The sequence below is a fragment of the Lepidochelys olivacea genome (genome assembly GCF_965140295.1).
Source record: "Lepidochelys olivacea isolate rLepOli2 genome assembly, chromosome: 26".
NCBI classification, from domain to species: Eukaryota; Metazoa; Chordata; order Testudines; family Cheloniidae; genus Lepidochelys; species Lepidochelys olivacea.
Window position 1 is genome coordinate 616,628 of NC_140436.1, and position 14,883 is coordinate 631,510.

The 14,883-nt window shown below is 46.7% G+C and overlaps 1 protein-coding gene across 2 annotated transcripts in view; it reads left to right on the forward strand.

The window, feature by feature from the left end:
- Nucleotides 1-14,883, forward strand: part of SFRP1 (secreted frizzled related protein 1) — a 66,324-nt gene that overhangs the window by 40,099 nt on the left and 11,342 nt on the right. Inside the window, exon 3 of one of the 2 annotated variants that reach the window (XM_084615228.1) lies at nucleotides 8,489-12,254. The exons of the other annotated variant lie outside the window; for it this stretch is intronic. Coding sequence (XP_084471354.1) covers nucleotides 8,489-8,811 — 323 coding nt within the window. The 3' untranslated portion in view covers nucleotides 8,812-12,254. Of the gene's footprint in view, nucleotides 1-8,488; nucleotides 12,255-14,883 lie in introns of those variants that run through there. 2 annotated transcript variants of the gene reach the window in all.

The window sequence follows — 14,883 nt, forward strand, 5'->3', positions numbered from 1 at the left end:
TGGTGCGAAGATCCTTATTCAGGCAGAAAATTGGACTGAACTTTGATTTCACCCACCCATAGGGTGTTGGGGGGCTCCCGATTGCCAGCTGCCCTCTGGAAGGGAGGCTCTGAGCATCGTGACTGGAGCCATCTCAGACAGCAGCCCCCCGGGAGGGGTCTGTGGGAGTCTGCTCTCCTGCCCTGCTGCAGTGTCTTGAGGTAGGGATGCTGGGGGAGAATCAGCTCCATGCACACACGCAGGCTGTGAACCCACCCCACTCCCTCGGCATCAGAGTCCGAGCTCCCGCCTGAGCCCTAACTTCAAAGTGCTGTCTCGGCAGCTGTTTTTAGAGCCCTCGTGTGAGTCCTGCTAGCCGGAGTCTGTCAGCTGGGGCAGCGGCTTGCTCCCAGTCACCCCAAAATGGAGGGTAGACGTACCCTGTGTGGGCCTGGGTGTCACACTGCCACCTCTGCTGGTTATGCTGTTGTGGCTTGGGTCCTTTTAGTAGCTGCTGTCCAGACCCTAGGTCTGGGGAAGGGCAGGTGAGTCTCTCAGCTGTTCAGGATTGTATCGGGGTGAGCCCTGGTGCAGCCTGTGAGTTGATACCCTGGGTTAGAATTTGTTGTTGTAAAAACAATATGGTTGAAATATGTTGAGGTCTGAGATTAAAAATAATTCCTATAATCTGGCCTCGTTCCCCCCCAGATGATTCTCAGCCTGAATAAAGATTGAACTTTCGGGCATTCTGGGAAGAGGCTTTGAAGTGGGTGGTTGGAAACTTGTGCTCACAGTAGTAAACTTTCATAACTCGCCAGTAAGTGGCCTCAACCGCAGTACTCACAGGGACGGCGTGTTTCATAACGGCATCTGGTATGAAATGAAATCCTAACCCAAACAGGAACACCACCACTCCTTGTGCCCAATACTCCACTTCAGCATGGGACTGGGCGACAGGGCATGGATCACTCGGTGATTGTCTGTCCTGTTCATTCCCTCTGGCGCACCTGGTGTGGGCCACTGTCAACAGGCAGGAGACTGGGCTAGAGGGACCCTTGGTCCGGCCATGTATGGCCGTTCTGATAGCCCCAATTTTGCCGTGGGAGGAGTTCCAGGGCCTTCCGTGCGTAAGTATCTTGTTGTGTTGTGGCCAAAGCACGGAGTAGGTTTTATAGCTGGAATGCCGCACGGAACAGGTGGCTTGTAGGAAATTACCCAGCAAACTAGAGAGGACGACTGGTCTTGGGGTTGGGGCTCTGGATTGGGCCTCCAGTGACCTGGCTTCAATTCTGGGCCTGCCACTGAGTTCCTGTGGGACGTCTCGGTCCTGGGAGAATGCTTACTAGCTGCTGCCTTGTTCACATAGTCTGTCAATTCTTTGGGGCAGTGACTGCTTCTTGCCTAGCACCGTGGCGTGCCAGCCTGGGTTGCGGGGCCACTTTTAATATGACCAATGAATAATAACAATGACATCCAGCTGGGTCCCTCTGCGACTCTCACTGGCCCCATCAGGTCTTGCGTTCCTATTCTGGGAAAGTGATCATGGCTCTGGCATTCCAAACAGGACATGCTACAGGGGAGATTCCATTCTGGGACTGCATCTCCTCATCAAGCCCCATGCGCCTCTCCCTGGGGCAGTCACACATTGATTGACAAGTCCTCTCAGCAGACACTACTTTTAAAAATTGTATTTGGATTTTCAGATCCACATAAGTAACATCTGGAAACAATGACACACAGGGTGTGTGCGTTCTGGGAGAGAGGCTGAGGTGAGGAGCCATGTGCTCACTAATGCTGGTGCAGGGGGACACACTGATCTCAGTCGGATTGGTCATGGAGACCTAGAGCAGGCCTGGACCAGTTCTGTCGTGAGAAAGCGTCCTATGCAGCGTCCTTGCTTGGGAACAGTTGTGGTCAGGTTGAGGTTGAGTTTCTAGTGTCGACAAGCCTGGAGAGAAAGGAACACACTAAATTTGACTCTGTTCTGTACAGGTTCTTATGTTGGACTCATCACCATAATATCTGAGTGCCTTCCAGGTGTTCATTAAGCGATGTGACTAACATCTGTCACGTGTTTGTGTGCAGGGGAGTGTCTTGCTTTGGAATTTATTTTAGAGAGATGATAGATACACTCTCTCTCTCACTCTCACACACACACACACACACACACATTTGTGTTGCTCTGTGTTTCTGTTGGAGAAGACAGGTCAGAGAAATGCACCTTGCACTGGGATTGGAAGCTGGTGAGGTTTGGGATGGCCCTTAGTTACGGGGGCGTTCATTCCACAGTCTTGGGCCAGCCCCCAAGAAAGCTCTGTCTGTGTCTCCTAAACAGGACTGGGGATGCTGCACACCCAGCAGTGACCCCCATGTCATATCTCTGAGTTGTCTGTCTATGTGAGACAATGTGGGTGAGGTAATGTCTTTTATTGGACCGGCTTCTGTTGGTGGCAGAGACAAGCTTTTGAGCTTACACAGAGCTCTTCTTCAGGTCAGTATAGGTGTGTGTGAGCTCGAAAGCTTGTCTCTCGCCAATAGAGGTTGGTCCAGTAAAAGATATTGGCTCCCACACCTTGTGTCTCTAACATCCTGGGACCAACATGGCTACAACAACATGGCACAGATCTATATATACGTATCCTTGTTGGCGGACAGGGTACCAGACTAGATGGATCATTGCTCTGACCCAGTGTGGCTGGTCTTATGTTCTCATATTGCAGCTCACGCAGCGTCTCAGCAGCGGTGTGATGTTGTGTACAAGAGCTGGTGTAATGGCCTGATCTTAAGTAGCCTTCACTGGCTTATGTGTAGCCCTGAAAGTGGCTGGCTTCTACTACTGCAGCAGCACAAGCGAAGGGCCTTTTCTTGTAACCGTCTCTCCTGGGGCGGGGCAGAAGCTTTGCTGTGTACTGGGCACTAATTCCGACGGCTCCCCGTAGCTCTGAGTTTGTTGCTGGGAATGGTGGTGGATGTCGTTTGCTCAGCTGTCAGACAGCGCTGATGGTGACTTACATTAATAATACTGGTGTGACCACACCTACCCATACCCCTCTTAATCTCGCTTACCCAGCAGATCAAGGGACGTGATCGTTCCCCTCTATTCGGCATTGGTGAGGCCTCAGCTGGAGTACTGTGTCCAGTTTTGGGCCCCCCGCTACAAGAAGGATGTGGAAAAATTGGAAACAGTCCAGCGGAGGGCAACAAAAATGATTAGGGGGCAGGGGCACATGATTTATGAGGAGAGTCTGAGGGAACTGGGATTATTTAGTCTGCAGAAGAGAAGAATGAGGGGGGATTTGATAGCAGCCTTCAACTACCTGAAAGGGGGTTCCAAAGAGGATGGATCTAGACTGTTCTCAGTGGTAGCAGATGATAGAACAAGGAGTAATGGTCTCAAGTTGCAGTGGTGGAGGTTTAGGTTGGATATTAGGGAAAGAAAATTTCACTAGGAGGGTGGTGATTGGTCCTGCTTTGAGCAGGGGGTTGGACTAGATGACCTCCTGAGGTCCCTTCCAACCCTGATATTCCATGATTCTATGATTCTATACCCAATGGCACTATGGCTATCTGAAGTGTACCAGATCTGCTGGTGTGCTATCATGTTGGTTTGGTCAGCTCTGGTGTGTCCCACTTCAGAGAGCCCCCATGAAGGAAGGGACTGCGAAATACAATCCTCCACCTCTTCCACTACAGGCACTGTAGAAATACCTTAGATAGGGGAGCTGGAAAACAGCCGGTTCAGGTCCCAGCTCTGCTATTGATCTGGGCATGTCACTTGGCCTCTCTGCGCCTCAGTTCCCCATCTGTAAAATGGGGATACTCCCTTTGTCTGGCTTGTCTAGTGAGACGGCAGGGACAGTCTCTTAGCAAGGCCATGTCCACATTGCCCCACAGGTCAGACTACAGGGACATGAATAGCAGAAAGCACCAAAGTGCTGCTCTGTAACTGCCTCATGGGGATGCTATGGGCCTGAACTAACAGGTTCCTAGTTCGCACTAGTGCAGACTACACTAGAAGCCTTTTGGTCAGGCCCACAGTGTCCACACGGGGGACCTTCCAATGCAGCACTTTGGTGCGCATTGCTGTTCAGGCCTCCACAGTCCGAGCTGTGGGGCAGAGTAGACAAGCCCTGCATGTCGATGCAGTACCCAGCACCGCAGAGCCTGGATCTTAGCTGGGGCTATCGGCACTGCTGCAGTGCAGATAACACATGAGAACAGAAACAATAAGGTGTCCGTTCTGTAGAGCCATGCCACTCTTAAAGTGCTGAGTGCTCCCACGAGTCAGCTGGATGTGGGGGTGCTCTGTGCACCTCTGGAAACCAGGCCCATCATGACTGGCAAAGGGGGGTTCAGAAACGTAGCTGTTAATGGGTCAGCGCTGGCCTGAACATGATGGGGGTTCTGCTGCAGCAACTGGGGGGTTGTAACATGCAGCTAGCCCTGCAGGGCCCGCTATACAGAGAGGGGCTTGTGCGCATTTCCATGTGAATTCAAGCCACTCCACTGCATGGCACTGCCTGCCCATTTTGGGTTTGATTCCTAAGTGAGAGCTGGCACCAGGCTGCCCTGGAAATCGTCGGTGGGCAACTCGCCCCCTTCTCCTGAAGAAATGCTGGGCAGGGCCATTGTCCCTCACTGGAGAAAGCTGCCTCCATTTAGCTTGCTGTGATGTTACAGGGAGATGGGAGCATTTCTCACTGGGTCCTGAGCCTTCTGCTGGTCTCTGCTCTCTTCCTGCCAAGTGACCTGCCATGACCCCGCCATGGAAGTTTTCTGTCCCACTGCACTAATTAATACAGGGGCACAGCCCTTCCCAGACTTGACTGGTAAAACTCAAGTACTTGTGCTGAGTCACTGGTGGGAGGGGAGCGGGGCAGGAGCTCTCCCCAGACACTTTGCAAATGTAGATCGTGCTTGGTCAGTGGTGGGGCAGTACTGCCAACTCAAAAATCGTGAATCGGGCTCACCAAAAATAATGAGGTTATGTAAAAATAATAGATTTGGAGTTCTGTGTCATTGCCTTCTGCTTTTAGAGCCCTTAGGGTGCACTGGGGACACATTCTGAAGCTTTCTTCAGAGCCACGAGGGCTAAAAACTAAGTTTTTCTTTAAGAATGAAGGCTGAAATAATCACAGACCCACTTGACTCCAGGAGCTGGGGCTTTAAGGAAAACAATAATTGTTACAAGACTCGTGACAAAATCATGCAAGTTGGCAGCAGTTTGCCCAGATGCAGGGCTCGGGCTGGAGCAGCCCCCTCCAGCCAGTCCCCACTCATGCTCTCTTTGCAGGCGAGGGCAGGCAGCCCAGCTCCTGGGTTGGGAATGGCTGCAGATGCTGTAGTGCTATAAATAGCTCTTTGTGCTGAGCTCTCACAGGGGTCGGTACCTGCCTGCATGAGATGGCTGAAAACCGAGGCAGTGTGAGCAAGAGCTTCCTGGGGACTGGAGTCAATTTCAGCTCCTCCAGCCCCAATCTCCCTGACTCCCATCTGGCATTAGGTTGTCAAGACCATCTCAAGCTGAGTTTGGTTTAATGCTGGGGGAGCTGGAGGGCTGGGGCTCCGAGGGAAGGAAGCTGTTTGTGTTGGCAGTGCAGTTAGACCCTGGAGCCAAGATTCAATCCGTCCTGATGACTGACTTTATTTAAACCCGTCTCCTCCTCTCCTTGCCTGTTGCTGGGAGTGAAGGTGTTTATTGGGATGGGATCAGTATGTGCCAGGACAGGGCTCCCCAATGACGATTCGCACAATGGTCTCCACTGCCACAGCATTTCTTCTTAATAAAACCACAATACAAGGGGCCCTGCCTTAAATAGCCAGTGTTAACCCTGCAGCATCAGTCAGCAGCATCAGACAGCTTGGGATGAATCAAGCCATTAGGCTAAGGATCCCTAATTGCCTTCACAATGCTCATGCAAAAAGCAGTGGAGTTGGCCAGGCCCTGCTGTTTGCAGAAAGTGTCCTTAGTGCCCAGGTGGCTGACAACCAGCAAATATATCCGACATTAAATGATCTACCTTGAGACGTCCCAGAGAATTGCGAGAATACAGGTCACCAGCAGAGGGGAGAGAGGAAATGGTGCTTTTACGCCATTTTTTTCACATATATCCATTGAGTCTATAACCTAGGAGCATCTGATTTGTTAGACTGGATGGTGTTTTAACGTGACATAACTACAAGTTCTGTGTGTTGCTATCAGAATGAATGACCAGAATGTCTTTGCCGTGAACAGCAGAGTCTGCTAAACTGAAATTCTTGTCCCTGGTCAGGCACCTTTTTGTTCCTCTCATCTCCCTGTTTTCTGATCCCAGTTCTGTACATTGGAGAGACCGCTGTACATGGGTGAGGGATTTTACAGTGACTTAGCCAAGTCCTGGATTTATGGTTTGTCTGAGCAGGTTACATGTCACCCCCTAGCATGGATCATTGTCCCATAAACACTGGTTAAATTGAACAAGGAAGAGCAGCTGTTGGGAACAGGACGGTTCCCAGGCATGGGGGTTCCATTACATGTGATGCCTGGAGCAGAACAAACCCCCACTAACTGTGGGGCAGCGTTCTTTCCAAGGGCTTTAGTAACAAGGATGTAAACTAGCAATGATATAACTAAGTCAGTTTGCAAACAGGACATTTCCAAAGAGTCCCTGCATATTCATTATCTCTAGGATTATACAAGTTTCCTGGACCCTTCATCCTGCATAGACCTCTGCAGTGCTTAGTATGGAGTTAAAATTCTGAACCGCTAAAGAAACTGGGATTCATAATGAAGGAGATCGCAGCCCAATTCGTGTCTTAGAGCATAGAGTGTACGAAAAACGGTTCCTGTATTTTCCAGACCCGTTGAAAATTGATCTGGGTCAATTTCTTTAGCTCCTTAAACATCCTGAATCCAGAAAACAAATGGAATGAAAATGTAACTGAGGTTTCCAGCTCCATTACACTCTTGTATGGTAATAGTATCACACAGCAGGGCTCTTGGCAAGTGGGCTGGATTTTTCTGGCACACAAGTGGATAAATACCATTATTCCCGCTGCCAATGCAGTGGCTAGGAGCATGGAGGTAATAGACAGATTCCGCTGCCTTTTCAGTATTGTCATCACCATCTCCTTCCTCCCTTTGTGTCTGGAATGGCCCACAGAGCTGCTTTCCAGAACTCAGCATGTACCCGTGCAGGGCCCTGCTAGAGCCAAAGGCTGCCACCGTGCCTGTAAATTGATTATCTGCTTCTGCAGATACATTTAAGATGCAAAAGGAAAGGGGCACAAGACAATTGATCGACTATTCAAGCTCTGCCTATCTGCAGCCCTAAAGTAAACCCCAAACGATGGAAGCATGTTAGTAATTTTTGGCCACATGTGCTTTTCCCCCAAAAACAGAAGAGGCAGAGCCAAATGGCACTGAAGGGATACTTTAATGTACAACACATTTTCATCATTTTCTCCCATGTAAACTAAATTCCTCTGCATGGTCGCGGAGAAGGAACATTAATTTTTTATTCAGGTTGCCATTAGCTCAGGAAAGCACGGAGCACAATGAGAGAAATCTTTTCCATTGAAGTCATATTGGATTAGCTCGCCTTCTCTTACAGGAAGGTGTCAGCACCTTTGTTAGAGCAATGTGGTTCGCCCTCCGAAACCGCAGGTCCCCATTAGACATACCTGTTTCCAAGGAGGCTTCATTGCTCAACTTCACTGCAGAAATTCACTGTGTTTGGAAACTTGTTTCACAGACACCCCAGGGCCAGGAGCAACTAAAAAAATGTATTTGAAAAGCTGAGTCGACCTTTTAATTGGCCCTTTCAGGAATCTCTCTTTGTGCTTGTAAAGTAAGGAAATAGCTTTGTTTATTCAACTAACATTTTGCCAGCAAATTGTGTGCAGTGCCAGCTAAACACATCTGTCTTTCAAATAAAAAGCATGCAGCATGGTTTTAAGAAGTAGCCTGCCTTGCTCTCTGGCTTGAAACAAGGACATGAAAATCCCAACTTCACCCAGACCTTCCCCTCTTGGTGGCTGGGTAGGATGCAAGGATAGCAGTGGCAACTGATGGAACAGACATAGGGTCTAAAGGAGCAGAATGGATATCTGCAGTGCTGGTTCATTTGGCTTTCTGTTGTCTGTACATAGCTATTGACACAGCAGGGAGGTAACTGCTGCTGTGCCTCTATGGGTACAGGTTAAGCAAGGGGCTAGTTGTTCTTCCTTATTTGTATTGCATGGCACTGAGGAGCTGCAATTATGGACCAGGACCTCTGTTCCTGCCCCGGAGAGCTTACAGTCTAAGGAGAAGACAGGAGACAATAGGCAGATACGGACAGTTAGGTGGGGGAGCACAAGGAAACGATGAGACGTTATTGCTCAGCAGCGCACTCAGCACACCTGGCCCAGATGTGCCGTGTGCTGGCATTGTCTCGGTTCACTTTGGAAGGCCCAGGAGCATTGCAGTGCTTCTGTTTCATGTACGCAAATGGTACTCAGGAGTTGTTTTCTCTCTCTTGTTTTTCAGCTTTCAAGATGAAAATAAAGGAAGTGAAAAAGGAGAACGGGGACAAAAAGATTGTTCCAAAGAAGAAGAAGCCCCTGAAATTGGGCACAATCAAGAGAAAAGACCTCAAGAAGCTAGTACTGTATCTAAAGAATGGAGCAGACTGCCCTTGCCACCAGCTGGACAACCTCAGCAACCACTTCCTGATCATGGGCCGCAAAGTGAAGACCCAGTACCTGCTGATGGCCATTCACAAGTGGGATAAGAAAAACAAAGAGTTCAAAAAGTTCATGAAGAAAATGAAAACTCTGGAGTGTCCAACGTTTCAGTCTCTCTTCAAATGATCAGGTGGCTAGAGGGACTCCTGCTGGCCCAGAACTTGCACAGCCCTAGGACTCGGGGGTTCAAATGTTGCTCCTTCTGTAGTAGTGGATGTTGTACCTGAGTCAATTTTGTTTCTTTGTAATTTTTTTGGCTTCCTTTAAAGCTCCACCCCCAGTCTCAGTATTTCCCTGTAAGTGAATGTTTGAAAATGCAACACATTCATACAGAACAGTCACTGAGGTCACAAACTATTTACACCTGCAATGTCTGAAGTAACCTGTTGCTATAATGATATACAAATCTATTTAAATAAGGAACTTGTCAGATGAAGAGAGCAAAGGGGGGGTGATACTAGATTATCCTATTGAATTGGTCTAAAGTGAAATAATTCTGGGTAAATTGATTTTTCTTTAGCTCAGGGGTGTTTATTCCCTATATGGGATGTTTTCTGCAGTTCTCACTGAAGGCCAATTCCACAAAGTGTGGTGAAAGGCCTTTTAAAGCTAATGGGGTGGTGGAATTAGCACATGAATGCTGCAGAAAATCCCACTTTGTAATCTTAGACCAGTATTTGCAGTGTTGTCTTTGATGCAAAACTAATTCTAGATAAAGAACTTTATCATTAGTTGCTTTTTAAATTCTGCAGACTTGAATGCCATAGATTGGTTAGGACATGGGGGAAGCGACAAACCTGGAGCCATGAGGAGGTGGAACAGTAAGGAAAACACAGGCTCAGTCGGGAGTATAAGCCATAAAGCAGGTGATGAGGTTATTTTAAAACAACATACACTTAAGATGTCTGCAAAGCACTATGGGACATGGGGGAAAGGCTGCCAAGTCTACACAAGGATTGTTTCCATTGGCAGAGCAACAGGGACAGAAAAGAGATTAGTTTTGCATCAGAGAAGGGAGATGCTAAAGGGTTTTAAGGATATGGGAATTTTCATGCTGGTCCCTCTGGTTTTATTGGCCTTCTCTCATCACTGCCTCAGCCATAGGAATGTACCTTATGCCTCTTGATGGGCAAAAGCTGATTGTTTTAAACAAAATTCAGATATTTCAGCAGGAACCATCAGCTCAAATAGAAACTCAATTCATGTAGATATAAACTCACACTCACCCCCTGGCACTTCTCAGAATTTGGCTGATTTCTATAAAATGGATATTGAGCCAAAAAGTCCAAATTCAGAGACAATTGGGGCCACAGAACTGAGCAGTACATCACCTTTTTCAGTGTTCTAGTGTATTGCATGAAACAAAATATCTGATCCTTTTACATTTTTAGCAGTGTCAATTAGTTTCCTACACAAATCCTGTAAGGAAGCAAGTTTAGAAGGATAATGTGTTCTTTGCATTTCTTTCTCCCTCTGTAACTATTCTGTACAGGATGTTAATTACCTGGTAAAAGTCAGGTCGGTTACACAGTAAGGACCAGCTCTAGCAGACATTTGTGTCATTTTGCAGGACCAGGGCCTAAAGAAGTATCTGATTCCAGAACATAGTTGGTTGGTTGGCACGAGGTAGGGGTTCTGCAGTCAGTCAGACTGTGTGCCTTGGTTACTGGGACGGTATTGCTCTGCTTGGGATAGGAGGACCGAGAAAAGCTATCATCTATCAAAGTTACATTGTGGAAAAGCAATTTGTTACTGTAGTTACCTATTTAAAGCATAGCATAATTGTATGCCTCTAGGTACTGTATCAGTTAGTTTACCAGCTCTCTGATCTTGTATTCTAGTCCTTTGAAAAGAGGATAAGCTAGATCCTTTTATCAGATTTGTGTGTAATATTTCAATCAGGGTGTTTTGGACATTTTTATGGAGCTGAATAGTAATTTTACTTTCCCTTTTGCCAGATTGCTTGGTGAACTGTCAGCGATTCTGAGACTGCATGGATCTAGCTTTTAGGTTTGATTGGTCGTCAGTCGGACTTTTTAGTTCTGTTTTATGCATGTGCAGTTTTTGATAAAATTAACAGCACCCAAAAAAATGAGTCCGATGTAACATCACGTTATTTGTGGGCAGTGAAAGTATCTTTACATTTTGTCTTAATGTAATTGTTTAGAGCGTTAATTTAGGGAAGTGTGGCAGATTGGGAGGGGGGGAACTTGTTTTTTGTTTGTAAATAGAGATTTTGAGAGAGGAAGTGAAATGTAAAAGGTTAGAAAGAATTGGAACTGAAAAGAGCTCCCTTCTAAGGGCTGTGAAAATGAACACAAGGCTTTCGTGTTGTTCCTGAAAGTGGACTGATTTTTCTACTTTTACGAGCATTATTACACCTTTCAAAAAACAAAAAGGATACTGCAGCCACTCATGTGCAGGCTAACGCAGCCCCACATTCTGGAAATAGGACCTGAAAAAGCACATCCAAACCATTTCAGTAGTGTTGGAACAATAACAGGCTTTTACCTAGTCCTGTCAGACTAAGCCACAGATGGTGAGAGAGTTTTTGTGTTACAGGAATTTAGCTACAATCGTTGCTATAATGCCAGTTTGCTAGATAACATTATGGTGTTTCCATGTAATCATAAAAATAAACCTACCAGGGAAATGAAGGGTTCACTGAGAGACATGATCTGAAAATGTTAGAATTGGCACCAAAGGAAAATCCTCAGTAATGCATTGATGATTTCATGAGAAAATAGTGTCTGGTTTTTGTAATGTACTTCATTGCATAGTTCTAATAGGTACTTCTTGAATTCCTTCTCAGAGCAGCAGACATATGGTATGTTCTTGATTTTTAAATGATTCCTATACTGACCGGGCAAATGCATTTGAATTTTCAGATGAAGATGCCTTCCTAGAAAAGGTCCAGTAAGTTTCATGCTCTCGAAAGTCAGAACCCAGTTCTTGTCTCTTTTTCAGGAATCACCATCTAATAGCTGTTGATATATTTAGTTCCACATGCATTTTAGCTGTATACATTAAGCAATTGATGTATCCTAATGGACTGGCAGTACCTATCTTTCAAGCAGTAAGGGTGAAACAGCCCAGTGCAGGGAATATGCACAAGGCGGTATGCACCACTTAAACATCATGTTAGCCCACGTCACAGATGCTCCAGGCCTGACTCAAAGTCCATTGAAGTCTCCCAGCGTCTCCTCCGATGTCACTGGGTTTTGGCTCAGGCCCTCTCTCAGGAGCTTGACTCTTCCCTAGAACTAGTATCGGCTTCTACTTTCTCCTAAGATGTGTATAAAAGCTTAGGATACTGTGAAAATGTTTGACATTCCTCTTTTTTTTTTAACTTCAGCGTTTTATTCATGTTACATTATTTTACCAGCTGTTTTGATGTTATGACTTATGTTTAATAGCAAGTCCAGTATCTGTTCCTTATTCTTGCATATGCTTTCCCTGTTTTTCCATCCATGTATCAATATTCACTTAACTAAAATTGCTGAATTAATCAATTACAATGTGATTTCCCCTCCCCCCCCCATTTTTTATAAAGAGATGTTGTTTTCTAACCCTGGTCTGGTGCCTTTCAAATGGTCTCTGTAGAAGGATGGATTAAATCAGGCACTTGGGAATAATCTGCAGCAGAACCCATTGTGTATTTACACAAACTGCAAAACTTCCAGAAATGCTTAGAATGTTCTTGTGGGGGGTGTGTGTGTGTCTGTGTGTGTGTGTGTGAGTGACACATAAGTCCTGATGCTGCATTCCTCACACACCCAAAACACCCACTGAAACTGGTATTTTGAAGTCTTATGGTGAAAAAGTAATGTACAGTCAAGCCGAGGGGAAGATCCTTGTTAATTCCTGATGATGCTCACTCCCTCTGAAGCACCTGGCATTGGCCACTGTTGGAAGACAGGATCGTGGGCGAGATGGACCGTTGGTCTGACCCAGTTTGGACGTTCTGACATTCTTAAAGGAAACTGTCACAAAGGCTTCTCCCATGTGCACACTCCTGGATGAGCTTCTTTCACATTCACTCCCCAGTTGGCGCCGCAGCATGCTGGGCAGATCTATAAGCTTCCCCCACCGTGCTGCCCAGCCTCTGGCTTCCTTCTCCTTTCAGGTGCGTTTTCTACCACAGTGTGTGAGTTTAAACCCAGCCGCCATCGCATGGCCAAGTGTGCCCTGGGCACTCCCTGCTGAAAGATGAAAGAGCCAGAGTGCCGTGGGGACAAGGGATGGGGAGAAATCAGGCTTGTCAAGGGAGTCCTGCTGGGTCCCTGATTGCTTAGCGGGTGAATCCAGCCCCAGCTGGTTAATAGGGCGGCCTCTGAGGAGCGTTCCAACTAATTGAATGGAATAACTGAGCCTGAGGTTTCACATGGGAAACACCTCATGAAGCTCTGTCCAGAATGAAGCTGGCCCAAACTTTGTGGATGAAAAGATATTTCACTGGAAAAATGGCCTTTCCGAAAATGTGTGTTTGAGAGGCAGAGAGAAATTATTGACATTGGCAACATTTTTTTTTTGCCAAAAATTTCATGGCTTTTAAAAATAAAATCCCCTAATCATGCAATTGATACAATTATGTTTTTGTGAAAGTTTTGAAAAAGAAAATGGAAAAAACCACACAACAAACATAGCAGCACTGAAAATGGGTATGTTTGAATCTTTCAACATGAAAACAACTTTGCAATTTTGAAATTTTTCAAACATAGATTCCCTTTTTCCAACCATCTCTAGTTCAGACCGATACCAGCCCCTCTCTAAGCACCTGTGGATAAAGCACTGGACTGGGATTCCGAAGACCTGGGCTCTAGTTTCAGATTGGCCACTGGCCTGCGGGGTGACCTTGGGAACATCACTTCCCTTCTCTGTGCCTCAGTTTCTCCATATGTGACCTGGGGATAATGATACTGTCCTCCTTTGGAAGCACTTGGAGATCTGCTGATGAAACACGCAATGTAAGAGCTGGGTATTATTGCCATTAAAGCTCTGGCACATCAGACACATCACATAGAATCATAGAATATCAGGGTTGGAAGGGACCTCAGGAGGTCATCTAGTCCAACCCCCTGCTCAAAGCAGGACCAATCCCCAATTAAATCATCCCAGCCAGGGCTTTGTCAAGCCTGATCTTAAAAACCTCTAAGGAAGGAGATTCCACCACCTCCCTAGGTAACGCATTCCAGTGTTTCACCACCCTCCTAGTGAAAAAGTTTTTCCTAATATCCAACCTAAATCTCCCCCACTGCAACTTGAGACCATTACTCCTTGTCCTGTCATCTGCTATCACTGAGAATAGTCTAGATCCATCCTCTTTGGATCCACCTTTCAGGTAGTTGAAAGCAGCTATCAAATCCCCCCTCATTCTTCTCTTCTGCAGACTAAACAATTCCAGTTCCCTCAGCCTCTCCTCATAAGTCATGTGTTCCAGACCCCTAATCATTTTTGTTGCCCTTCGCTGGACTCTCTCCAATTTCTCCACATCCTTCTCGCAGTGTGGAGCCCAAAACTGGACACAGTACTCCAGATGAGGCCTCATCAATGTTGAATAGAGGGGAACGATCACGTCCCTCGATCTGCTGGCAATGCCCCTACTTATACACCCCAAAATGCCATTGGACTTCTTGGCAACAAGGGCACACTGTTGACTCATATCCAGCTTCTCGTCCACTGTCACCCCTAGGTCCTTCTCTGCAGAACTGCTGCCTAGCCATTCGGTCCCTAGTCTGTAGCGGTGCATTGGATTCTTCTGTCCTAAGTGCAGGACTCTGCACTTATCCTTGTTGAACCTCATCAGATTTCTTTTGGCCCAATCCTCTAATTTGTCTAGGTCCCTCTGTATCCTATCCCTACCCTCCAGCGTATCTACCACTCCTCCCAGTTTAGTGTCACCCGCAAACTTGCTGAGGGTGCAATCCACACCATTCTCCAGATCATTAATGAAGATATTGAACAAAACCGGCCCCAGGACCGACCCTTGGGGCACTCCGCTCGATACCACTGCCAACTAGACATGGAGCCATTGATCACTACCCGTTGAGCCCGACAATCTAGCCAACTTTCTACCCACCTTATAGTTCATTCATCCAGCCCATACTTCTTTAACTTGCTGACAAGAATACTGTGGGAGACCGTGCCAAAAGCTTTGCTAAAGTCAAGGAACAACACGTCCACTGCTTTTCCTTCATC